Source organism: Alligator mississippiensis, chromosome 11 (assembly GCF_030867095.1).
Source record: "Alligator mississippiensis isolate rAllMis1 chromosome 11, rAllMis1, whole genome shotgun sequence".
Lineage (NCBI taxonomy): Eukaryota > Metazoa > Chordata > Crocodylia > Alligatoridae > Alligator > Alligator mississippiensis.
This window is the reverse complement of record NC_081834.1, coordinates 29824179-29851878: the sequence shown is the minus strand read 5'-3', so window position 1 is coordinate 29851878 and position 27700 is coordinate 29824179. Positions and strand designations below refer to the sequence as shown.

General features: G+C 42.3%; 1 protein-coding gene across 6 annotated transcripts in view; it reads right to left on the bottom strand.

Moving 5' to 3' along the window:
* The window catches only part of SCAPER (S-phase cyclin A associated protein in the ER), a 372539-nt gene that overhangs the window by 218051 nt on the left and 126788 nt on the right, over positions 1-27700 (bottom strand). For all 6 annotated transcript variants that reach the window (XM_059714759.1, XM_014606103.3, XM_006261352.4 and 3 more), the window contains 3 exons: positions 27248-27329; positions 26435-26587; positions 25181-25288 (listed from right to left, as the gene is read on the bottom strand). In XM_059714759.1, the coding sequence (XP_059570742.1) occupies positions 25181-25288; positions 26435-26587; positions 27248-27329 (343 nt within the window). The remainder of the gene's footprint in view (positions 1-25180; positions 25289-26434; positions 26588-27247; positions 27330-27700) is intronic.

The following is a 27700-nucleotide window of genomic DNA, read 5'->3' as shown; positions in this document are numbered from 1 at the left end:
ATACCTAACAAGGATTATCTGGATAAGGAAGCAGGCAAGCTGAGGGACAAGATAACAAAAGAGATGTCCAGAGAGCTTTTGTTGGGTCTGAATGAATTAAAGTCAGTAGGGCTAGATGAATTTCATGCCAGGGTCCTGAAGGAACTGGTAGAGAAGAACTTGGATCCCTTGGCAAGGATCTTCATGAAGTCGTGGGAGATGGGCCAGGTATCAGAGGACTGGAAAAGGGCCAATGTAGTGCCCCTCTATTAAAAAAAAAAAAAAAAAAGGCAAGAAGGAGGACCCAGGGAACTACAGATTGGTTAGCCTCACTTCAATACCTGGAAAGTTACAGGAGCATATCCTAAGGAAGGCCATTTGCAAGCATCTGGAGGAGGAAAGGCTGATCACAAGCAGCCAGCATGGATTTGTGAAAAATAAATCTTGTCAAACCTGGTCTCTATAGGTGCACTGATACATTGGTCCAATATCGGATTGGCACCAAAATAAAGAAAATTGTCTATATCAGAAATTGGCCTGATGTGGACAATAATTTGGCTGATAAATGCCAAATTATGCATGTGCATAGCTCCAGTGCAGCACATAGGCAGTGAGAGGCATAGACAGCAGTGTGGACAGTTGTGTGCAGCTGGTAAGCCTGGTGTGATCAAAGTAGAGAGGGAGGGGCAGAGGGAGAGGAAGGGGTGTGGCGGGCAGATCAAGGCCCCCACATTGAGGGAGGGAGTGGGATGGGGGCTGGGGTAGGCGCTTCCCAGCTGGGGTGGTGGGGGCATGGGATGGAACCGTGGCTCATCTGGGGGGCATGGGAAGAGCAGGGGTGAGGCGGTTCTTGCCACTGCATGCCACTCTTCTGGGAGCTGCTCATCTGGCAGCTCGCCTAGTGTTTGTCGGCTTGTCTGGCGGCTCCCACTGCTGCTCCTACCGCTTACCTTGGAAGGCATGGGGGGGCATGTGTCCCAGGATCTGTGCAGGGTGGGGCAGGGCCGGGCTGCACTTGGGGCAGGTGGCAACAGCACTGAAAGAGGGCTATGGGGAGGCTACAGCAAATTTTGGGCTGGCTGCAGCCCCCTCCCCCATAGACCCTTCCTAGTGCCACCGCTGCCTGCCCCAAGCAAAGCCCAGACCAGCCCCCCTGCCGGGAAGAGCCCGGCGCTGCCCTGGCCCCAGCCCGCAGCTGCAGCCCACCCTGCCCCACCCTGCACAGATCCAGGAGGTACACCGCCCCCGTACCCTCCCAGGGTACACACAGCAGCAGAAGCCACCTCCCACCCCCACGCCTCCTGGATGGGCCGTGGTTCTGTCCCATGCCCCGCTCTACACTGGCTGGGCAGCACATACCCCAGCCCCTGCCCCTCTCCCTCCCACACTGCAAGGGCCTTGATCTACCCCTTGCACCGACGCCTCTTCCTTCCCCTCTCCCTTTCCACCACAACATACTTACCAGCTGCATGCAGCTGTATCAGAAATAAAATTGGTATTGACTGATATTCCTCCTTAAAGATCGGCTACCATTATCAGCCCCAAAAATCTCTATCGGTGCACCCCTACTGGTCTCCTTCTTTGACAAAGTAAGTGCTTGGTTAGATGAAGGGAATGCTCTGGATATAATGTAACTAGGCTTCAGCAAGGCCTTTGACAAGTTCTGGCATGATCTTCTCATAAATAAATTGAAGAAACGTGGCTAGATAAAACTTCTGTAAGGTGGATAAATAACTGGCTCCATAGCTACAAGTAAAGGGTGATTATTAATGGGTCCATTTCAGAATGGCAGAAGGTTTTCAGTTGAGTCCCATAGGGGCCTGTCCTGGGCCCGATGCTGTTCAACATGTTTATTAATGATTTGGGTGCTGGCAGAGAAAGCTTCTTGAGCAAGTTTGCAGACAACATGAAACTGGGAAGGGCTGCAAACATGCTGGAGGATGCAAGTGCAGTTCAGAAGGATCTTGATAGATTGGAAAGGGGGGCTAGAGCTAACAGGATAAACTTTAATGCAGACAAATGCAAGGTGCTACACTTCGGGAGGAATAATCAATGATCGACACCTGGCTGGACAGCAGCACTACGAAAAAGGACCTGGGAGTCTTGGTAAATAACAGACCCAACAGGACTCTGCAGTGTGATGCAGCTGCACAAAATGTGAATGCAGTTTTGGGATGCATAAATAGAAGCTTTAGGTGCATGACACAGGAGGTCGACAGCCTCCTGTACTTGGCATTGGTTAGGTCTCATGTGGAGTACTGTGTGCAGTTCTGGGCTCTACATTTTAAAAAGGATGTTAGAGAAGGTCCAGAGGCAGGCAAGAAAGATGATCAAGGGTTTGGAAGGCAAGTCATATTAGGACAGGCTGAAGGAGCTACACATGTTCAGCTTGTGTAAAATGCACTTAAGAGGAAACATGATAGCATTCTTCAAATACCTGAAGAGCTGCCACAAAGAAGAGGGCAAGCACCTTTTCTCATTTGCTGTAGAAAGGAAGCAGCCAATGGCCTGAAGTTGCAGCAAAGTAAGTTCAGATTGGATATTTGGAAAAACTTCTTCACTGTTAGAATAATGAGGCAGTGGAATAGACTGTCTAGGGAAGCTGCAGACCCTCTATCCCTGGAGGTGTTTAAGACGTTGGATAGTCACTGGTTGGGGATGATCTAGGCATAACTATGCCTATGTTCTCCCACATGCTTCTGGGCTTTGCTGGGTGGCCCTGCCCCCTCCTGTCACCATTGCCCCCTTTCTGCTATACGTGTCAGGGTGTTTTTAAGTCTTCCCAGGCATTGGGTGTTGGCTATAGCCAAGGCTGTGGATTTTGACTGTAGTGTGTATATGCTCCTGCTGGGAGCAAAGTCAGACATTCCTGGCTAAAGGATCTTGCCCCTCCCTTCAAGTTCAGACTTGTGCACCCTATTTGGGGTCAGGAAGGGATCTTACCCCATGGTCCAACTGGTATGGACTGTGGATATTTCTTTCTCTGTAACAGGGGGCGTGGCCCTCTACCTAGGACCTGTTGAGCATATACTCACATTTTATAGAATAAGGACATTGGCTGCCAATCTGCTTTACCTGTGGCAGATTAGGGTGCTAGGTCTATGTTGTGTCAGGGTTGATGGTTGCCTTATGTAGAATTTAGATTATGGTTTGTATGGAATGGTTTGGATAGGGATGATCCTGCCTTAGGCAAGGAATTGGACCAGATGACAGCTGGCGGTCCCTTCCAGCTCTACTTTTCCATGATTCTATGATACCTTTGCAGCTGCCCTGTTTTATGGAGGCCCCTCCTTCCCTTATGCTCCTTATTCTAAAGCCAGACCAGCGTTGAGATGCTGGCTTCCTTCTCCCATTTCTGCTGCTTGTTTTCCACTCATTTTTCTCTAAAAACACTGTATTCTCCTACTTCATGTTACTCTCATCTACCATGAGCCCAATTTATCCTCATCATTCTTCCTCTCTGATATAGTCTGCTTGGCCTTTATTTTTTCTCCTCTCAATCTCCCCCACCGATCCATGCTTGCTTCAGTCTCCATGTTGACAGCTCATCCAAATGCTTCGCCTTACATTTCTTTGTCCTCAAATCTTCATCCAACCTGCATTTCTGGTTCAGCTCTCCTACTCACCATATGGGGAGTTCTATCTGACTCAATAAATCTTCACTAAGCACTGCTCTTTTTCTGAGCTTTCTATTACTGAGTTCTTTCTGCATCCATCCTGTTCTCTTTCAACATCACTTATCAGTCCCACCCTTGTCCTGTCACTTTTTCTTTGCATGACTTCTAGTCCATCAGCACTGATGACTTATCTGCTCTCAACATTCTTCCTCCTTTCTTCTAATGACATGACTGTCTATTCTTTTCATGTTTTATTTTCTATCATCCTTGCCTCTTTTGCTTGTTTCCCACTGCAAGGCCTGACCTGCCAAGTCCTTTTACTATGCTTTCCTAAGATACATTTCCTATGATGCAGGGATGTATTTGGTAGTCATGTTGGTCTGAGACGAAAAGAAATCCAACCCGTTTTGCATTTCCTATGATACTGCTTTCACATGGAGGAGGCATCTATGGAGGAAATGCTAAAACCAGGCTAATTTTCTTTACAACAAATCCATCATCTGCTCCTTCAGTTTTGCCATGTCTCTAACAACTGTAGCACGACAGATTAAGTAAATCCCTTATTCACAATCTCACTGTCCTTTTGCTACTGTTGACTTACCCTTCTACTCTTCACATCCTCATGTGTTCACTTTAGTCTCCACTTAGAAAAAATATCACCTATTTCCTCAAGAGAAAATTAGCACAATGTGGATATCTAGGCTGGCAGTCCCAGCTGAAAACAGCTAAAAGAACTCTTAATCTTCCACCCCAGCTCTCCCCTTTCTTGATCACTATAGATATCACCACTATGTTGCCTGCCTTTCAGGCACCTGTATCTGTCTTACAGATTTCTTCCAATGAACATTTTTAAGATACAGCCTCTCTCATCTAAAAACATGGTTAAAATTCTTGTCCAGACTCTCCCCTCATCTGATAACTACACTATCCTTTTTTCTGACCTTCACAAATAAAATCTTGCCCCACTTATATCCACTGGAAGGCTGCTGAAAAAATAATTGTTTAGCCATTGCTTTGACCAGGCCACCCTGCTCTACATCCCTCTGCTGTCACTGTTTCTCCATTGCATTTCCCTTATCTATCATATGATCAGCCCATTAAGCCAGTCTCCATTGGCCACACGTGTACTTACTTGCATACTGTCCAATAAGACTGACCTGAAAAGACTCGGTCAATGTCAATAAATTGAACCAAAATACCTTGATACATAGTTATGGTTAGAAACTTAGTTTATTAAATAAAATAGCTTATTAAGAACTGTGCAATAAGCAAAATATGCTGAAACAGCAGACTTCCTAGACCTAACACCTCTCACGAGCAGGCATAATGGCTACTCACAAACTTAAAAAGGAAAAAAAAGAAATGGCACTTTACTTCAAACTCTGAGCATTCTCATATTGAGCCCCGCCTGCGCATGCCCAGAAGAGACAGCGCATTAGTTGGACCCAGCTCACCCGATTGGGTGCTTTAGTAGGCTTTTTTGGGTGCTTTTATGTAACAGCGGATTGAATCAGTTTAGATAAAAGTGCCCAAAAAGCCCTGCTGAAGCACCCAATCTATACAGACACTGCAGAGCCAGGTTAAAATAACGTGCTGCTTCTTCTGGTAAAGCGCATTTGTTTGTTTGTTTGTGTTTTAATGGCTGCAAGCAGCCAGTATGGCAGCAGGGAAGGAAGTGATGGGGGTTCGATTGGCAGGGGGCAAGGGTCAGGCCATCTGCCCCCACTATCACTTTCTCTGCAGCAGCAGTGGGGGAGGAGGAAGGGGACAAATTTAAGATGACCCTACAATAATCAGATTTATACATGGAAAATTATAACAAATTTATAAAATGTACATGTATAGAATCTAATTATTGGGGGGGGGTCATCTTAAATTCAAAGTCATCTTGGATTTAGGTAAACATGGTATATTGTAATGAAGCTTCTACCGATAAGCAAGTCAGAAGAGGGCAGCACCAGTGGTCAGATACTGTTCCACCTAGGTGACTAAGGCCATGGACAAAAGTTACATTTGGACAAATGTTACAAAAAAAACAGGTATACAAATGCACCCTCTACAAGTAGCACTACAAAAATGGAACAAGTGCTACAGCAGTTTTCCTATTTGAAAGAGGAACTTCTCTGTAGCACTACATTTTATATCACCAAATGTACCATCTGTATAGTTACATGTAGGGTTATAACGGATCCAAAGGGGGATGGATGTAGCAACTTGACAGCCCATTGCAAGAACAACTGAAGCCCAGCCAGGACCAGGGGCTGAAGCTCTGTTTTCTGGGATAGCAGAGACCACTGCTGCCATGACAGCAATGGTGGCATATGTGTACATATATATAAATGCACACATGGCACTGATAGATGTTCAGCTCCCCACTGTAACTCTTGGCTATTCACAGAAATCACCATAAGTCACAGTGACCCCTCCCCCACCCCCGATCCAACAGACATTAGCTGTTTGATCAAAGGTGGGGGAGGGAATCAGCACCTTTCGCCAGCTCTGGTGCTGTCTGCAGGATGGGAAGGGGGATGGGGGAGGGGAGTGAGCTCTAGTCTGGGGTTTGCCCAGCCTGCACTGGCAGGGGGCAGGTGAATTGGGGGGGGAAGCTCCAATCTACCCCTCCCAATGGAAGCTGGGCAAACCCCAGACTGGAGCTCCCTCCTCCATCCTGCAGAACACACCAGGGGCTGGGCTGTATAAGTCCAGTCCTGCTTATGCACAGGGACAAACAGAAGTTAATGAAGGTGCTCAACTTTGGAGCACCTACATCTGAGCCTTCATTAAATGAAGGTTAATTTGTCACCTGATTGGTAACTTTTAAAGCATTTTGCAGCCATGCACTTCTGTCAGGGCATGGCTATAGAGCACTTTCAAGGAGCTGACACTGCAACAAACATCACTTCTGTCAATGTGTACATACATACATATACAAATAGTATCACCTCCCCACTAATCACTGACAGCTTGCCCACTAGCCCCCACTTCCCTGGCATGGGAGAGGGGCAGCCTGTCAGTAATCAGGCTCTCTTGAGGGTAGGGGTCAGAAAGGGAAATAAAGAAGGAACCCCCTATCACTCCCCGGAGCACATCTTTGCAGTGACTTTGTCGCACACCAGCCAGAGAGGGCTGTAAATATATGTACTCCCCTCAGGCTGCTATATTTTTGTAGTACTAGAAATGCAAACCTGTTTACAGAGTAAGTAGTATTTAGACATGTAGGCTGCTTGCAGACATTAAAAAAGCAAACAGAAAAATGTGCTTTACCGGAAGTAGCAGCACGCTACTTCAACCTGACTCTACAGTGCCTGTAGAGATCAGATGCTTCAGCAGGGCTTTTTGGTAACCCACTGAATCAGCTAAAACTGACTGAATCAGCTATTAGATAAAAATGGTAAAAAAGCTCCACTAAAGTGCCTGATCTTTACAGACACTGCAGAGCTGGGTTGAAGTAACGCACTGCTTCATCTGGGCATGTGCACGGCTCAGGAAAGAAGTGCACCGAGTTTAAAGTAAAGCATCATTTTGGGTTTTTTTTTAACGTTTGCAAGTAGCCCTAATATTTAAGCATGGTCCTATACCATTCTGCTTGGGTCTGAAAAAATGAACCCATCAATGGGTCATCATCTTCTTACAACTTAGATGAAGACTAAGATAAAGAAAACTAGATGTATTAACATTTTTTCAGGTATTTGAGCAGGGTGGAATAGAATCAGGCTCCAAGAGTCTTGCACCCGCTGCAAGAAGGACAGCTGTACTTCAGGTATCTGTGTTCCCTGAATGCAGACTGCTCCCTGGCAATTTTCTGGGGCACAGGATACTTTGAAGAACATGATTCTGAGATTCCTTTAGCCAGAAGAATTGGCTGGCCTCTAGTGGTGGTAGCAGGGGGCTAAACAGCATTCACTTAATATGTGATACAGAGGGAATGCTTCTCTTGTCCACTGAGTTGCTATGGAAGGCTATGTGTCATCAAAAGAAAGTCAATGTTTCAATGTCACAATTTGACCCTATATATACACTCTGATTTGGCATTTCTGATACAAAAGTACCATATATTTTACACTTCATGTAACATATTACATAATTAGCTGTATCTTCCTTATGCAGCAGTTAACCAGTTCAGGTAAAATGTAAAACCTTTCACTCTTGCACATTCACCCAAACAAATAAAACTGATGCCTTTTGGAACCTGAAAAGTATAACTTATTTTTTCTTCTATTATTTTTTTAATTTTCATTCCTTTCTGTATGCCTAGATTTAGACCAGGACCAGAAGCAGAAGTGCCCAAAATTCATCAACCTGGTTATTTGTATTATTCTTGTGTTATTTCCAGCATGACCTGAATCAGAAAGTCTGGAAAGAAAAAGCATTCTTATAAGATTTAGCTAAACTTAGACCCAGGGGAGTTGGAGAAGTATCTTACACTGGGTTCTGATCACCAAAGCTTTACTAAATCCTGTATCAAAGTTAAACAATGTAACAGACAAGTAATAAGTATTAGCCAGAACACTATAATGTAATAAAGGTTCAATAAAAACTTTTTAAAAATTGTTAAAAGTATAAATGTACATTTAAAAAACATCAATATCCATTCTGAAATACACATTTGTATTTTGGATTAAAATGTACAGAAGCTTTACCCATTTCAAAATAAATTGCATGCTATTAGGCCAGAAAATGAAAAAGTGTTCAATATTTATGTCTTTAACTTGTGTATAATCACTTAGCACACGTATTTGCCAAATTTTAAAGGGGTCTTAAGGTAGACTTTTCAATCATATTACCACAAGAAAATTTGTTCATGGTTTTATTACATATTGAAACAAAATTTCTTAGTATTCTACATTTTTTCATATAAGGTAGAATGATTTTTAACACTGCAAATTCTTGCTGAAAGAGGGTATGAGTTATATCAAATACAAAATTCAATCTTTAACATTATAATCACTGATGGGTTGAAACATAAAAGTTTATTAAAGCTGGATCATAAAACAGAGCTGTGATCAAATATAGTATCATAATGCCTCATATGATGATATACTTTAGAATCTGGAGGGGATTCAGGACAAAGGAGCTATTTTAAATATTTTAGTGGGTCTTTAAAGAAAGATGGAAAATGTCCCATGTGTGAAGAAATAGCCCATAAATCAAGCAAGGTAATGAATATATGTTTTTTTAATGCCCCTCTCCTGAAATCAAGATACTTTAATTATTCCCTACATTGATATAATTATGCTTCCAGTTTATTTTGATTTATATTTTACCAAGTTTATAAAGAATCTTTTATTAAGCATCTGAAACTAAAGAGCAAGAGTCACCATAAAAGTAAAATCTTGCATTCATTTCTTGAATTAACATCTTGTAAAACACTTTAAACAAAGGACTGATTAATGAGTATCATGGTAAATGTAAGCTGGCTGCTGGGCCTGTCCTTAGCACAGATCTCTACACGTTGAAGTTAGGCCATCCATGCTTTCAGTCACCCTTGTCACCCATAACCTTGATACTGCCACTAACATGTGTGGCAAATGGTGTTGCTAACAAGAGGCTCACTTTTTTCTTAGGTATGCCTTTTTTAAATTAAATATTGCTCTTATTTTTTAGGGACACGTGGTGCACCTCCCCCTGTCATTCCATGACATTAAATAGGCCAGTAGAGTAGGTAGAACCCCTCCTTCCATGAGAGTCAAAAGTCAGTTTATTGAATGTGAAGAGGCTTAACCCTGAGACTAGTGGGACAATTTGTGGAAAGAGTGCCAGCATCATCTATCTATAGTGCAAGCAGACTGAAGATGGAAATGACAGTATAGCTAGCCCTTCAATTAGCGATATTTTGGTGCTGTGGTTGTCTCAGAGAATATTCAAGGAAATTCAAGCCAATAGGAGGCAGAACTGAGCCACTAGCAATGATGTATCACAGTTAAAGCCAGCCAAAAAACAATTACTCTTATTTATTTGAAGCCTGCCAGGGAAAAACAATTATTTTCTATAATAATATTACATGTAAGAAAGCTATTGTTACTTAAGGCACAAAAAAAAGCTAAAGCTGAAGTATAGAGTACTAAGGGACATTCCACAAAATATATCACAGAACAAACTTTATAATAAACCAATAGTGCATGACAGCTTCTGCCAGGACTGATACATTCATAGTAGGATTGATGAGGCCAAAGAGCTCCTATGCTGAAAAGGCCTTAGCTATCAGGCAGCCAAACAAGAGCCAAAACCAATAATGGACCACACAGGCACCTGATTCCTTTCTTAAAATGAGGTAACTCCCCTCTGAAAAAACTCTCTCCACAAAACGAAAAAAAACCCTGACCATGGCTAAGGCTTCTAAGACTAGGAAAACTGTTATAGAGGATCTGGGATTGGCCATCTATGTGCTTAAAATAATTCCTGCCTGTAGGTTTCTAGGCAGGAGAATCCTGTAGGAGATTATTTCCATAGAGTGCTCCAGAATGGAGTGAGGGGAGAGAAATATGACAAACCCCTTCTAGGGCACATATAGTTAATTAATTCTACTATAGTTAACAAGGACTAGAAGCTCATTCAATACAAACTAAATCCTAACCTAGCTATCTGGAAATCTTCACTAGTTACAGACAAAAAAATAGGTGATGTATTCAGTAAGGTCAGTTTCTGATAGAGGGGTTTGGAATCAGAGCTCAATGTGCTACCCAGCTCTGTAAGCTGATTTATCCCCCTCTCCACTAGTGTTTTTGGATATTGGACGATTTTAATTTCAATTCCTATAAATATAATCCTTTCCTCATACAGCTATATTTAACAACCTGAACATCTCTGTGGTTACATTTCCAGATTTTTTTGGACAAGGAAAGGTGCTTGCCTGTGAACCACACATTTTTGCACCTCTGCTTAAAATGCCCATGACCTCTCTTTTCTCCTTTTACACAGCATGTGGGCGCTACTGCAAAGAGAGGTCTAGAGACTCTTCCTTAGTATGTTTCACAAAAGTACTTTCTGCACTGCCCATTTCTGAGTTGGCACAAAATCCTTCCCTGCAGCATGTGCTGCTACAAACAAACCACTCCATGACTGCTCCCCATACACAACACATTGCAAAATTCAAGTTATATGGAAAGTGAATCATGGACTGTCTAAAGCCAGCATGCTTGCCTGAATTTTATCCCAAAGAGAAAAGAAAACCAACAAGAAACAAAGTAAGTGATGTAGCAAATTATATTTAAGATGCCAAAGGCAGAATTTGGACATACTGGCTGCTTACAGACATAAAAAAGAACCCCCCCCAAAACAAACAGGGGCTTTAAATTCAGTGTGCCCCCATGCTGAGCCCTGTGCATGCCCAGAAGGAACATTTGTGTTAGCATGACCCAGTTTGCCCAACATCTGTATAGATTGGGTGCTTCAGCGGGGCTTTTTGGCACTTTTATCTAAAAAGACCAAAAAGCTCTGCTGAAGTGCTCAATCTATACAGACACTGTGGAGCTGTGTCAAATTAACAACTGCCTCTTTTAGTAAAACCCTTTATTTTTCTCCACATCTGTTGGCAGTCATTGATACTTTGCTTTTTATAGATCTGTGAAGAAAGAAAGCAGAAAGGCTTTCAAATCTTTACTCAGACTAGAAGCATCAATAGGCTGCTTAAAAAGGTTATACCATATTTACCCAAATCCAAGATGACCCTGAATTTAAGATAACCTTCCAATAATTGGGTTCTATACATGGAAAAATATACAAATTTGTTATAATTCCCATGTATAGAATTTAATCATTGGAGATTTGTTTTTAATTCATAGGGGGATCCCTCAGAAAGCAGTGGCTGGGGAGCAGGCGCTCAACGGTAGGTTGTAGGAGAGGCAGTGGGGGGCAGCTGGTAGAGGGAGCAGGCAGTAGAGGAGGGTTAAGCAATCTGATCCCTACCCTTTGCTCCCCTTGTGCCTGTCCCCCCACAGCCTGTACCAGGACGAACTGAGCATAGAGCAAATATACGCTCCATGCCCAAGGCTGGAGTAGGGATGGAGCCTGCTGAAGCAGGGGTTAGCAGCTGCAGGGGAGGGAAGGTACGGCAGTGCATGGGGGAGGGGGAGTAGGAGGCGGAGGGCGAGGCAGAGGGAGCAAGTAGCAGCTGCAGCTCTGGCTCCAATCCCAGGAGGCCGGAGCTGGAGCCCCAAAGGTACCTGCCCCCCCTCACTGCCTTGTACTCACCTTGTACCATGTAAAGGGGGTGTGGGTGTGCTCATGTTGGATTTGAGTAAATACAGGATATGGTAATGACAATATTGTAATTTTAGTTACCAAGTAATTTAAGGGCGGTGACAACAGGTCCAAATTTTAATGGTAGCTGAAAAACTTAAAAGGAAAGAAAATAGGAAGGACAACAACACAAGTGTGTGGTAAGTGCATGCTGCAGAATCAAGCTGACATGATCAAAAATATCTCAGAGAAATAAAAACAGCTAAGCGCATATCTTCAAGGGATCAGCTGGGAACAGAACTTGAAACTAAATGCTAAAAACTTTCACTACATATAGTAAAACAAAACAAAAAGCAAATTAGGATGCTGATGATAAGCATCATGATCAGCACAGTATAAGTAGACATGTAATACTCTGACTACACAATTTATAAATATAAAAGTAAACCATTAAACTCGTATACAATTTTTAGAACACATATTCTGGGTATAAAAGCTTTACATTCTTTCACAAGATTCAGTGAAAACAATGAAGACAAGCTGGAGATCTCGTCATTTTTCATTTTGATTAACATGTTTAAAGTATTGGAAAAGCAGTGAATTGTAGTGTTCTCTTACAAAACAAAAAAAATCCTTTTGTTTGGTTTTGATTCAGAAAACAAAAGAAGAGGACTTTTTTCCTGATGTTTGCTCAGACAGTGGCAAAATAAATAAACAACACTGGCAACAACATATTTGTTCAAAGATTTACTGATGTGCAGAAATCAGGAAATCTCTAAACAAGAAAGTTAGTTATGAATACAAAAGGAAGGAGAAAAAAAGGTCAGGCATGAAAAATTCTCAAACCTTTTTCCCTAGGAATCCCTCAAGTGAAAACCATCTGCAATTTTCACCATCTTTTTTGAGTGCAGTTTATTTAAGAGAAACAGTAAAATAGTGTTTCCAAATATGACAAAGCTCAATTCAATTTAGATTAAAGAATATTAACTACCAACTAATGTGAAATATAGGAAACAGAAAATAAATGACTATTTTAAACTGTATATGCTATGTGGAAGACTTTTGTGACAAGAAGGCTGAGGAAAGCAGACTATGGTAGGTCATCTGGTGATAGGCCTACACTGACCAAGCACTCAAACAGTGTAGACTTAGCTTATCCTGGCAAGCATTGTACTTTCTTTAATTAAAGCTTCACAGAGTGGTAAGCCATGATGTCTATACTAGTGATTCTCAACTGGGTGCCATGGCACTCTGGGGTGCCTTGAGATGCTATGCAATGTTAGCACTGGTAGGTGTGGAAACATGATTCACAAGATAAACCTAATCATTTCAAATACGAATCCAGGGTGCTAAAAAAAATTCTGACCTGTTGTGGTCTTTGCACAGAAAAATTGTGGCATTATTTTTCTATAATCAACAAATGAATGAAAACTAAAAACTGGCATTTTCCAAAAAAGGGTGAGAATCACTGATCTACACTAAGGGTTTTTGCCAGCACAGTTATGTTGGTTATAAATCACACCTCACTGGACCCCTGACATAGCTATGCAGGCAAAAGTTTGTAATGCAGAATTGGCCTACTTGACAAGATCCATAGGAGTTGGCTTTAGCCTTTCAGTGACAGCTTGATCTTTCTTAAGAAGAATGTTGGTGGGCCCTGCCAATGATCTCCTTCCCCAAATTTCTGGGTTTTGAAGCTGTCAATCATTAAAGTAGATACCGAGAGCAGTTGTTCTCAAACTTTTGGAATTAAGGCACGCCCCCCCCCCCCAAAAGACTCAAGCCCCCCCTGCATAGACTTAAGGCACCCTTAGAAAATGTCAGTTTTTAGTCTTCACTTGTTTTTTTACAACAGAACAATTATACAGCATTCTGTTGCAAAGAACTTAGAAAAAACCGCAACAGGTCAGAACATTTTTTACATTAGAGTCCTATTTGAAATCTTTGTTTTTATCATGTGAATCATATTTGCACACTTAACAGTGATAACATTACATGGAACGCCACAGCATCCCTGAAAGGATCTCAAACTGCCCCAGAATGCCAGCAGCACCCTGGCAGAGAATTACTGACTTAGAGTACAAATATTTCCTGCTCTCTCACCAATAAATTATGATTTTCTTTGAACTTAAAAAGGTTACCCTAAAAGGATGCTTGTTTCTTTATTTCAGATCAGAGAACACAGACATTTTCTTTTTTTCCTAATACTATTTTTCAAACAAATGTTCATTAGTAGAAATGTAAACTGTCATCTTTTGATAGGAGCGAAATGGATCTCTTAGCAAGAGTCAGATTGTAAGGAAGAGGAGGAGAGTGAAATGAAAGATAATTTAATTACAACTGAAATGTAACAAATGAACAGGGATCCAGGTTTTCCACTTGGCGCAGAAAAAAACAGATTTTCTCCTTTAAAGGACTCATACTGTAGTTAGGCCATCTTCTTTCAGTTCTACCAGACCTACATGAAAAGGTTCCATACACATGTCTATACAACTGCTCTCAGCCAGGGGCAGAAAGCATCTCGTGACTCTGGTCAGAGCATAGCAACCCCTCTCTCAGTGACTTGTTTTCGCCCTGAAAATATACTCAATGGAGGTGCCAAAGCACAAGCTATGTCTGCTGGGCTTGGAACAGCAGCCAGATACATCCCTAAGCTGTGACCCCAACTGGACCCAGAAAGAGCTGGCAGATTTGACTGATATTTGGAGGGGGGGAACAAAAGGTTCTGGAGCAGATTGAAAAAAATCAATGAAATAAGCCAGTCTATGTGACCACTGCCCAGGAAATGAAGGTCTGTGGCTACAACCAAGACTGAGCACAGTGCCGCACAAGATGAAGGCCCTGAAATGTGCTTTCTATCAAGCCAAAGACCAGAATTCTCGTTCAGGGGCAGGATGCACAATAGCCCCCATTCTATGAGCAGCTGTCCTGCATTCTTGCAAAGGACACAGGCGACGCTTGCCTCCAACCCTTTGGGACGATGGGGGTGCAGGAAGCTACAGCTTCACTTAGTCCATGAACACTGCATGCCCTGAGAGGCTGGGGGGCCACTGCGAGCTCCCGCAGGCAGCAATGGCACTGTTAGCAGCGGGAGCATGGTGGAGGCAAGCGGGGAGCTGCTACAGGCAGCCGCAGAGCTGTTGGCGGCAGGAGTGGGGTGGTGGTGAGCACCAACCAGTGGTTGGCAACCACCTGCAGACACCGCCAGCAGCGTCGGCAGCGTCCAGCAGCAATCACAGACTGCCTGTAGACACCGCTGGTGGTGTCAGTGGTGGCAAGTGGCGACCACCTGCAGGCACCACCAACAGTGTTGGTGGCACCTTTTTGCAGGGCGTACACCGCCACACTCTGAGGGTACACGTGCACCCGCGTACACCCCCTATGCCTTGCCAATGACCTAGCCCACAAGAATCCATAGACTGTCCTGTCACTGCACTGGGCAGTACAATATGCACTGCACTGACTTCAAGCAACCAATCAGAGGCAGGGGGCGAGTGCTCACAACAGCTGAATGATGGGGACAGCTAAGACGAAGCTGTCTTAACGATTACCCCACTCTTCCCAGGGCCTCACTTGCATAACCCAGAGGAGGAGGATGCATCGGATTCCACAAAGTTACCGTCCACAGAATTGTGGGACACACCAGAAATTCCAGACACCCAAAGATCGATGTCAGTGCCAGAGATGCCTGAGGATCCACACTAGGGGATTTGTAAGTTAGGGGGAAGGGGCATTAGATCAGTTTGGGTGACTAGGGCTTACGTGGATCTAGTCCCACTTTTGTGCCAAGGCCAAGTGTGGCGAGGCAGGAGGGAGGGCGTTAATTTTGTAAGCAGCAAATATGTCCACTGCTTGCAGTCACACAGTGTTTTACTTACATGGGGGTGGATGTGCTGTGCCCCTCTTAAAGTTGCTTGGTGGGGGAGCATTAATTTGTTTAGCAGCAGGAATTTGTGCTGCTGAGAGATGTACAATGACTGGGGAAACATCTGAACTCCTGCAGAATCATCCTTTGCAGGTGGCTGCATTAACTTACAAAGTGGCAGGGATGCTGCTTGGTGATTGCCAAGGCCAGGTAAAAATATTCAAAAATGCCTGAGGCTGAACTGATTCAGTCTTTGCAAATTAATCTAAGCTATGCAGATTGAACTGATCAGCAAATGGACAGACATTCACTTTTGATTTAAGAAATGCAGCTGCATACCTGCAGTGGCTCAAGCCAGAAACCATGAGGCACTGAAGCATGCCTCCCAGCTACTGACAAATGGAAGGGAATAGAAGCCCTCCAAAGCTCTCACCCCTCCATGCTGGAGAGGAGGGGGCATAGTCAAGCACCAGCCTGGGGCTAGCATGCTAGGGGATGGGGGGTTTAAATCCCCTCCCTGGCCTACATGGGGCTCCAGCCTGGGTCTGTGGGGGGTGGGCAGTGGCTTCTTCTTCCCCACCCCATGGGGGGGGGGGGGGGGCGGGCAGCTGCTGCCAGACCGAGGAGTAGGGGTGGGAAAAAAGGTTGTGGCATTGAATTCATAAAAGCTTGAACAAGAATAGTTCTTTTTCTGAAGCAAGCATGTATTGAACATAGCACTTTACAACCTCAAGAACATGACAGAACAACCAAAAACCTTCGCCTAAGGTAAGATACAGCCCAGTAAAATACAGTGAGAGCACACACAATTTAGTCTAACTTAAAATGGAATGTAAAAGACCAAAAGCCTTGCATAATTCTTAGGTAATCATGAGGGCAGAGTGTCTCCTAAAAGCCAGGTGTTCAGAAAGTCCTTGCTTAGGTATTCCAGTCTCCCACCTTTTACAGGTTCTGATTTATAATGTAAATGCACTTCTCTGCATTCTTTGGTCACACTAGCTCAAGCTGTCTGCAACCCTCTCCTGTTCCACCTGTTCCTCCATCTCCAGCACATACATAGGATGATTGTGCCAGGTCTTTGCTAACACCTCCCATCTCTCAGTCTGGTCCTGCAGGGTTTGACTCTGTGCTCACAGGTGGCAGAGGACCAGCCCAGTTCCTCAGCCTCTTCCCGTTCCCCCATGGTGTGGGGGAAGCTGAGGGAAATCATGCCCCCTCCTCCTTCGCTTATCAACTGCCTGCAGTTCTCTGCTTTCTTTGGTTACACCAGTCCAAACAGTCCCTCTCCTGTCCTGTTTGACCTCAAACAGATAAGTCTGATACTACATTCAACCGGCTTTATCTTAAACTGGTTTTGGCCAATTTGAAACTGACTTATGTGCACTGAACTTTTGTTTTGTTACAGGTTTAAAACAGTTTATGATCACTTAAACTGGTTTATGTGCAACTTCTGTTCCTAGCCCAATAACCTGCCCACTACAGGGAGTAGGGACGAGATCTTTGACCATGAACATCTTTTTTTTCCCCGTTCCTGTTACCAGCTACCGCATCCACTGGAAGACAGGGACATGCGCCCGAAGCATGGACACCAGCACGGACCAGAGCTAAGTGAATGCATGAACACCACCGCAAGCAGTGATGGTTGTGGGGGCGAGATAAGACAAACCAAAGAAAACCAGGCTTGTTCCAGACACACTGCACTAATGAAAGAGGACACACCAACCTCTGGACTGAGAGGTAGAGTTTTCCAGAATGTGGGAACCAGGTGGGTACGGCAGTGAGCAGTAATCAGGGGTGCTGCACAGCATCCATATTATTTCCTCTGAGAGCATGCAGCTTCTCAGTGCTCCCTGGCCATCCCCACCCAAGGGGGGAAGCTTAGGGAGGTGGGCGTTTTCAGGGTTTTGGCTTTTATTATTGTGACCAGAGAAAGACACAGCAGCCAAAGCAAGGCTGGGCTGTGGTGGGTTGGCCCAGAATTTTGCTAATGCAGGGAGCAGTAATTGGGTAGGTGCTGCACAGTGCACATATTTCCTCTGATCACATACAGCTTCACAGGGATCAGGAGTTCAGATGGTGACTGGCAGTACAAGACAACAAAGTAAATTCAAACCCAAGCAGGCATACTTGACTAACTGCTAATTCCCATTATTGAAAGACAGGCATGCTCATCAGCAGCTCATGCAAGCCCCTCACCCTACAAGCCAGCAAACCCACCCTTCTACATTTCCCCTGTTACGCAAAGGGAACATGAAGTGAAGACTCAAACAAAGCAAAGAGAAACCTTTATTTACAAACCAAATATTAACCATAATTAAACAAACCAAAGAACACCTCTTATACATAACAATGCATAATTACTACAACAGAGGAATTTCTTTTTACTACCCTAATGATGCATGATTCATGGAAAAAAAAAAATCAATCTGAGCAATAATCATTTCTAACTAAAAAACTTCAGCTCTAAGGTGGACTTTCTGAGCTCGACTGCAAACTGTTGGGTGGCAGAGCACAGATGCATACCACCTGTCCCGCTCCCAGGAAGGAGAAAGGCCAACCACCAGCAGGCATAGTATCATTGCAAGGAGCCCAGTCATTATTTGCCGGTCTTCCCAGGTCTGGGAATGCCTCCTGGACTCGGAGCAATTCCTGTTGCACTGGATGGCAATGAATCTTTCCTTAGCCAGACAGATCTGTCTCACCATCTTGAGCAGCCAATGCTTGCAGTCCCTGAGGGCATCCATGATCCTGTCTGTGCTTGCATCAGCAGCAGCCTGCCTCAGTAGCCTGTGTCTCCTTGGCAGCATTGTTGAAAGCAGAGCTGAAAATCAGGGAAAGCAGGAAATAGAGTGAATTAAGGACACTCAACGCTCGAAAAAAAAGCACTCAGCAAATCTTGCAAGCAAATAAGAAGTGGTCAGCCCAAAATCACTGACAAGGGGTGCTTGGTGATGGGTGGCAGCAGGCCCTGAGTGGCTGCAAACAAGTGCCCACCCACTTTGGCCACCGATGTGCCTCCCAGCTGTGTTGCCCTGTACCTCCCTGCACTGCCCATTAACTCCTGGGGTCTTTAAATCACTGTTCTACACCATCCCCCACCCTCCCTTCACCTCAAAGCCCAGCCTAACTGCTGTTGTCAATTCAGGTGACACGTGATTTAAAGGTTCCATAGGGCTTCACATACCGGGTATGGAGGTTGAGCTCTGAGGTCTATCCTACTCAGAGGAAGCGGCAGCAGACACGACTAGGACCCTGCTGCTATCTTCTCCACTGGAACCCTGAGTCGCAGAAGTGGTTGGCAATGTCTTAGCAGGTGAGGATGTCCTGGAGGTCTTTGTCCCTGTGTGGTCACGGCAATCCAGTACTTCCATTAGTGGTCTGAAGTATCTATAATGGACCACATCATGCAGTGGGATGCCCTGCCACCGTGCTCTGGTGACATCCCTGTGGAAAGCAGCCCACAGCATCTTTGCCTTGATACGGCACTGGACTTCCATCCTGTTATGCCCCAGCTCGCCCATTCTCCTGGCAACGTCAAGGTAGATGTGCCAGTTGGCCCATGGGTTGCAGACAAACTTGCGCACAATCTCAGGGTCCCCCGCCACCCATACCTTTGTTTCAGTGAAGCCCAATTGGACCTAGACCTATGTGCCCCCGTCCACTCCATCTTCACACAAACGTCAGACATTTTAGATCAATAAGGGGTACCCCGGGGAGTGACCCGTGTGTCAAGACACTGCTCCCAGCACAACATGATCTGAATTTCTGAGCAATTCAGACATAGCCGGTGAGGGAATGAATGCTGACAGAACTCTCACCTGCTATTCATAAAGCAGGTGCGGTTAATGATCATGCAGGCTCACAGAACTCCAGTTGTCAGGTTTACATAAAACCAGTGAGAGAATGGCATCAGGGTGACAATTATGCTGCACTCAGCCAAAAAGGGATGTTTTAGAGGTGCAGGGGGCAGAAGAGCAGGGGTTCCTCACAGCTGTTGCCAGGCAAAGTCTGGGGATTTTTGCTGCGCACACAAACGCCATGCTGAAACTGTTGCAAGTTTTGGGGCCAGTCAGTGGTGTTCACCAGGGCTCCCCCTTGCCTGAAAAGGCTATCCTAAAACATTTATTACACATAAATACCTGCAAATTGTAGAGACACTTTGTAAACAAGGGTGCTCACTATACAAAAGTTGCAGCAACAGCTGATGGACAAAGGGGCTCACCACATATCTTTCAGTGAATTACCATGTACACGTGACATAATGTCTGCACCCTTCAAAGGTGCATGCAAACTCATTTAAATCGCCAAAAACTCGCGTACGTGTAAAATGTGATGCCATTAAGCCAGACAACAAGGCAATTTTCATTATGTGTACAAGCGCCTTAAAAGTTAAATTTTATAAGATACAAGAATTTCACCAATCAATAAGGAAACTGCTTCAATGGGCTGTTAATTTTCCTTTCCCAATAACATTCATAAAAATCACAAAATTTGAGGATTTTATCAAAACATAAAATAAAATGGTTGGCATTCAAATAATACAAGTGCTTCTTTTCATACTGAGAAGAATTCATTTTTATCCAATTTCCAAACTGTCTAGAAAAATCAGATGAAGAACTCACGTGGTATAGAAGACCATATACATTTTACTGGCAGAACTGATAACTATGTACATTTTGCTGGCAGTCAAACAATTAACAACAATCCTTATACTGTGAAAATTATGTTTGCATAATAGTAAAGCAATTTCCAAATTTTAAATAGATATTTTATTATTTAAATTTTATGATAGTGACATGGATACCATTAAACGTGCTGCAGTTCCTTCTGTGGTATCTTAGGCAACACTAAATAAATTCTAGGGTCAAACTACAATTAAAAAAAAAAAACTTTCTTTCTAGGCAGCTACCTATTAGGCAGCAACCTATTATGCTTAACAGGCTTAAAACAAAATGTGTCAAAGATCAAGAGTAAGTTATCTGAGGTGTCAAGTGCATAAGGTTAAAGGTGAAATTTTATTGGGTCAAAGGTGGTATAAATAAAATCTTATATGTCAAAGAAGAAGGGTCACAGACAAGGTGTATATAATGTAAAGTCATCACAGATGACAAGTAATAACTTTAAGTAGTACAAGTGTGTTCTCACTACAGATATCTTCATTGATTAAAAATGAAATTCATGGTAAGTGACTATGAACTATAACACATTATTTGCTTCTGTATATTGTTTTGGAAACTTCCTTGCAAATGAGCTTGAATTTACTGTAGGTTATTAAATGTTGTATGTTGGGGAAGCAACATTTTTCATTCAGCATCCAGTTAATGCTAAGAGCACAAAACAGATGTTAGATGAATAAATGTAATGGACTTTCTACTTAAGGTGAGAGTACCCCAAATATTTTGTTACTCCTGTCTTAAAAAGAAAACTGTAAAGATGGCCTTAGGGCAAAGAAATTTCAAACTATTACTGTATAGGTCACCAAAGTGCCCCAAAAAAACAACTGAAATGTAGAAATAAATCAAAGTATTTTTAAAATACAGCATAGTAATGAATAATCAGTATGTTAGTACTACCCCATTACAGTAGTGGCTGCAGGCTAAAGTTTTAGATGAAGCACAGTATCCACAACACTATGCATATACTTGTTAATTAAGGAGTACTTTTTTTAAAGTGGCCCTTTATTTTCTTCTGTGTCTGTCAAGCCAGTCATTTAATTGGAGGAGTTCTCCCTTGAAGTCCTTTTGCTCCTAGTTTTGGGCCTCTTTCAGAAAAACACTTAAAGCACGTACTGTAATTTAAATTAAGCCTGGACTTAAGTTCAGGTTGGATTATGGAAGAGGACTGGATTTGAGCATATGCTGTAGTATTTGACTAAATCAGGGCCTCTGTGCCCTCTAGTGGAATTCCTGTCTCAGTCTGGGGCACTAGAGCAAATGCCCTCAGACATTTGCTTAGCTGAAAGTGATACACTATTAAATTAAATGCAATGAACAGCCTATAACAGTTAGAAAGGAAAATCTATTTTACTTTTATCTCATTTTTTCAAGGGGACCAGTGACTCAGCAAAAGCCTCCACTGCTCAGAGAGAAGTGACAAACCTAGAGGATTATGAGCTTATATAACAGTAAAAAAGAAATGAATACACTACAATTCTTGAACCCCTGTGCTCCCTTTCAAGAGTGCTGGGACTTCACATAGCTTAACATATGAGACTCTGGAGCCAGAAGAAAGACTCATCACTGACTTTATTAATTATAATAAACAGTTCCTCTTTATGTAGAAATGGAAAAAACTCTCGTTATAAAACTTTTTAAAGGGATAAAACAGAGTACTAAAGAAATCTCATATGGTTAGGGAGGTGAGTTGAAATATAGTAAGATATACTTCTCCACAGAACTGTATCTTTGCAATCCTTTCTTTTCTCTAGAGAGAGACTGCTAAAGGGATTTCCAAAAGTAAACTGTAGCAGGTGGAACCTAGGTGTTCCTAGGTTGGATTTTATAACACAAATAGTGTAAATCTGAACTAACTCGGGAGACCAAATTCAAGCAGTATTTTCAGGAACAGTATTTGATCGATCCACAAATCATGGGATAGACACAGCTAAACAACAGGCTGTCGTGAACATGTTTCTTGCAAAGTGATCCTCACAATAATGTTCTAGCTCTCTCCAGGCTGTAGATGTGGGAAATGAAATTAGACAACCATTTAGAATTGTTCTTCAAGACAGCAAAGCTTTTTGAGTCAGCTAAAATGAAACAAAGCTGATTTTAAGAAACAGTGAACTTGCAATTTTTTTTTTAAGTAGCAGTTGCTAAAAAACTATCTTGAAAAGGACAGCCTTTAATGGTTGTCCTAGTTTGACTATGTAATATTAGAGAAAGACCATCAATGAGGCAATTCAATACTGGTATTTTTAGCACTATTAACCATTAGGTGAAAAAGCAACATGTTGAAATCTTAGCAAAGGTTGATATGGTTGTTCTTGAACAGTATTGATCATTTCTGTCTACAAATCATTTGCTGAGACTCAACCCAGACAAAACTCAGATGATTTTACAGGATGGCAGAAGCAAGCTAACGAACAGGTGGAAATTACATTAGATCCCCCTAACTGCTATTTTGTGTGTTCACAGCTTGTTTCTAATATTTATGGAGCCCTGACTCCTGCAGGATTCCCAGGTGTCAACACTTGCCAAATGTGCTTATCGTGAGCATGGAGGATATGTGTCTGTCTTTCAGAAGTACACTTTCACCACATCATTTCTACCTTTTTCACTTGGAGCTTATATTACTGAAATGGGACAATCATTTCCAACCACTTGTAAACTGCAGCTAGGATAGAACTGGACAAAGTATTTGTTTAACTTTGTTTCAAACAAAGAGCAGATTAAATTGTGCTTCAAGATACGTACTAATTACTGTTTTTCAAGTGGAATTTAAGGTAATCGTTTTCTTTCTTTTTATCTTGAAAGGCTTTAAATGACTTGAAGCCAGCTATTTGAGAGCCCATATTTCTCCTTTTGTATCAGCAGGACAGCTGAGGCACTGTCATCAGGGACACACAAACCTCCACCTTGTCCAAGAAGAAAAGGTCAAGAGTACAACATCCTAGATCAGTGGGACCAACCTTTTTGGCAAGTGTGCCAAAAATTAGCCCCTCCCTTCCTGAGTGTCACTCTCATCCCTCTCATTTATCCAATCTGCTCCTCATCTTTCTTCTCCCTGCCCTGTGTTATATGACCAAGCAGATGCTCTGCTTTCTGATTCATTCCCTGTGCTCCCCTGCCTGATATGATGTTCTTCTTTCTGACACCGTGATGCCTATCACTTCCCCAATCTGCTTTGTCACACATTCAGGCTGCCCAAGCCATTTGTGGCACTCATGCCTCAAATTGGGTTACCCTTGTTCTAAATGAAAATTACACTTCCTTCAAGGCCTGGACTTGATAATATTTGCAACAAGCTGCATGATCCACTTCTTTTCACAGGTGCTTCTGGGAAGATAGGAAGGAACATGATGGGTGTATTGCTGGGGGCAAGGTTTGCCAAAAGAGTTAGAAGGGGTTAAGGTAGAAGAAGAAAAATTGCGATTGGGGACAAACTGTTGGGTGTTCATTTCATTTCTGTTACATTTTGTTTTGAAGTGTGGGGGAACATTCCTATTTGGTCCCCTACCTTATACTTATACTGAAACTATAATGTTGTGATTTAGAGTTTAGAAAGGTGCAGAATGAATATAGAAAAAGAGCCTGCCCCTGGAACTCAACCTAATGACCACAAAATTCAGCACCTTCATAAAAACGCAAGCCTTGTCTAACATGGCTTTCACTTAATAAAATCAATCTTATAAGAAAAGGAGGAGGGAAGGATATAAAATGAAATATAAGATACTTATTAAACATCAGATTATCAAAGTGGTAAACATAGGACAAAAGAGATACAGAAAAAATATTATCTGAATATAAATGAAGCTTATATAAATAGCGTAGCTCTTCTATAGGAAATTTATTTTACACAATACTAATTTCAATAGATCTAGTTTACAAAGTTTTCTTCCCTTTGTTTCTCCTTAGAATTCATTAAAAACCATTACTGCTAAACATTAGGGGTCTGAGAAGCAGGCCCTATTCGATTCCGATACGAATTCGGCACGAATCGGGAACAGTGATTCGATTCATTGATTCGGATCGCTGTCCCTGATTCAATTTGGCCGAATCCAGATCTGAAGTTCTGATGCTGATTCAGAGAATCAGTGATTTGGACATAGACACAGCTTTAAAAGATTTTTCTACATACCTGGAAGTAGCAGGCATGGCTCATGATTCCTGCGATGCTGGGGCGCATGGAGCGTCCCACAGGAGTGCAGGGGGGGGCCCCCCACATACTCGGCGGTGACCCCTCCCCCCTGCACCTCCCCTGACTCGGTGATTGGCCACAGGGGGACCACTGGGTGCCCCCCCCCAGCCCCAGGAGGCACCAGTTGCTGAGCCAGGAGCGCATAGGGGGAGCCCCCCCCCCCCCCCGTGCACTCACCGGCAGACCTGGAAGTGGACTGGAAGTGCTTATGGTCCACTTCCGGGTCTGCTGACAAGCGCGCTGGGGAGCCCCCTGTGCTTCTGTGGGACACTCCATACGCCCCAGCATCACAGTGATCATGAGCCCCTGCTACCTAGAGGTATGTAGAAAAAAATGTTTAAAGCTATCTATATATCCTAATCTCTGAATCTTTCCAAATCTCTCTGAATCAATTTGGAGGGTTCTGATTCGATTCAGAGACATTAAAGGGTCCTGTGATTCGATTCGGAGATTCAGCCATCGAATCAGACCGAATCTCCACAGAAACAAATCAGGGACTGAAGCTTCGCGCAGCCCTACTAAACATGTATTATAGCTTATCATTTGTGCAGTTTAACTTCTTATGTCCTTTGCTATTCCAAGCAATTTTTCAAATCTATCTTTGCAATTACCTTATTACAGTTTAGCTGGCATTATAAACCAGAAGAACAGCAACATAGTGAAAAAATTTACTAAAACATACCACTTCTTCATCTGAAAGTTCACGTCCTTGGATGCTACTATTTTCTCTCACTGCTTGTTGGTGTTTTTTTCCCTTAATATGACTAAAAAGATACACCTCTGAGGAAATCTGTAATGAAATTTAATTACAAGTCATTTTTTCATCAAAAAGGTATGTACCGTATTTGACAATCAATAAACAAGTATGTTCAAAATCTGGCACCTGATCACAACTGTACTCCATATTTCTTAAATCAATTTCAATTACTTGTAAAATAATTACCTTCTTTATAAAAATAATTATGGCTTCATACCAAAAATTATTTCATCACAAGCATATAATTAAAATGACTGTCATAAAAAAAATCTGAGCTGAATAAAATCTGAGCTAAATAAATAATGATGAAATGAAAATGCTTAATGAATGGAAGGAGCTGTATTCCAATATTGTATGAATTTATTAAAGCAATTTAAAAAAAGAAAACTGGAAACACAAATACCATTACATGCAACCATAAGGAGCTCCTATATGAGTTATCACTAGTTTCAGTGCTGAAACTCTCAAATCTCAACACAGTGCTCTGTCATACCCTTTTATGAACCTGTCTCTAGAAGGGGAGACTTGATACAATTTTACTAGTAACACAAGTATTTGTAAGACAGTAGGAAAATAATTGAAATCAAGAATCTGGAGTTCCATTCTGTTTCTCGAAAAGGAGTATGCTATAATGATAAGCTAGAAATAAAAACATAACTGGCCCACTGGACATTCATTCTGAAAGGCAGCATGATTTCAGTTTTCCATAAGATGAAACCTGGGCTTCTCTCCCCACTCTGCCTAAAATAATGGAGGAATGAAGGTCGACTTATTTCTCAGCTATGGTATGAAGCGCTTTGCTGAATGATATGCAGTTAGTGCACAGAAAAATAAACGGTCATTTAATAGGTGAGAGCAGTACTCCTGGCTCTCTGCTCCACACACTTAGCCTTAGGACACATGCTTCTCTCCTTGTCTTTTTCTGGAACACCTCCTACTTGGCAGGGCAGTAGAACAGCATCTCAATGCAGATGAAATGCAGAACATGTCAGTAAAAGCTGGTACATTTCCATGCTTACCCACAAAAGAAGAGCAAACTGGAAGAGAGGGGAGGTACAGTAGTTTACTTTGTAGTACCCTCTTGAAAATAAGGGTATGAACAAAATGAAACAAAAGTAGTAGAACTACACTTAGGATTGACATATAAACTTTTGATAACATCCCTTCAATCCAACTTACCAAAACACTGCATAGTGAACACTGCTTTTTCCGCTCATATGGGGTAAGTTTTGGTGCATAATCAGTATTAGCATGTCTCCCACTGCTTAATTCAGCTGCCTTTTCTTTCCTCTGTTCAATTTGTTCCATGTGCCTCCGAATGCTTTCATCATGCTAAATACATAAGTATCGAAACAAAAGATGGTAAACATCATTAAATTAAAATAAAATGAATTGTGGTCAGAAATACTAAGGGTAATTAAATACCATTCAGTTCTGGATGATGCAAATGCAGATTGAAACTTTATGCATAATGCTTGCCAAAATACCCAAAGGGAATAACTGTCCTGTATCATTGTATACAGTTTAAACATATTATTCCTGATGCCACAATTTAAAATGTTGGCATTTTCCCATTATTTACAGCGATTATTATCACTTCATTATCTTCTGTAATTCTAATGCTAGATTTTTCTCCTGCCTGTAGGCTCTTAACCTATGTGTATTGTGTTCCCCCATTGGAATGCTGTGATACAGAATCCAACTGGTGGTGTATTCTCTAATTAATAGAGAGCAGCAATAATTAATTAATTATTAAAATTAATTAAAGATATTATTAGTAGTAGAATCAAAGTAGTAGTAATAATACAGTGCAGTATACCTTTCAAATAATGTTCTGTATAATATCAGCCTGGATCAAGTATCAAACTTTGGGTTATGACATGACTGTATTTATTTGTTTTCACAAATAAAACACATAACAGGAAAAATGTTTTAAAAATATGTTAAATAACAATGTAGTTTCAATTAGAAAGAATGTTATTCTATTTATACCTTTAACTGAATCTTCTTCTGTAGCTCTTCCATGGCTTCTTGTTGAGCTGCAGTGAGAGCTGCCAGCCTCTCCTCTCGGTCTCTACCATAAAAGAACAAGTATTGTAGTAGAATCTATGTATTTACAACTATAATATATCGGAGATTGGGGGAAAAAAACCACCCAAGGAGATAACAGCTAATGAAGATAAAGGTGGCTTAATAGGCAGATAAAGGTGTAATGAAAGCTGACAGTTGAGCCTTTATACCAGATCTTACCACAGTCCAGTTCAAAGCAGGTATAGACATCATGGTGATGAAAAACACTAATGAATAGGATGGCCTACCTACTCTACCACTCCTGCCTGATAAAGCAAGTGGGGGTAATTACAAGAGTTGATTTTTCCCAAAACAGGTTAAAATAGATATGGTCAAAGACAGAGACATACAGATGTTAGGGCAGGGAGGGGCAAA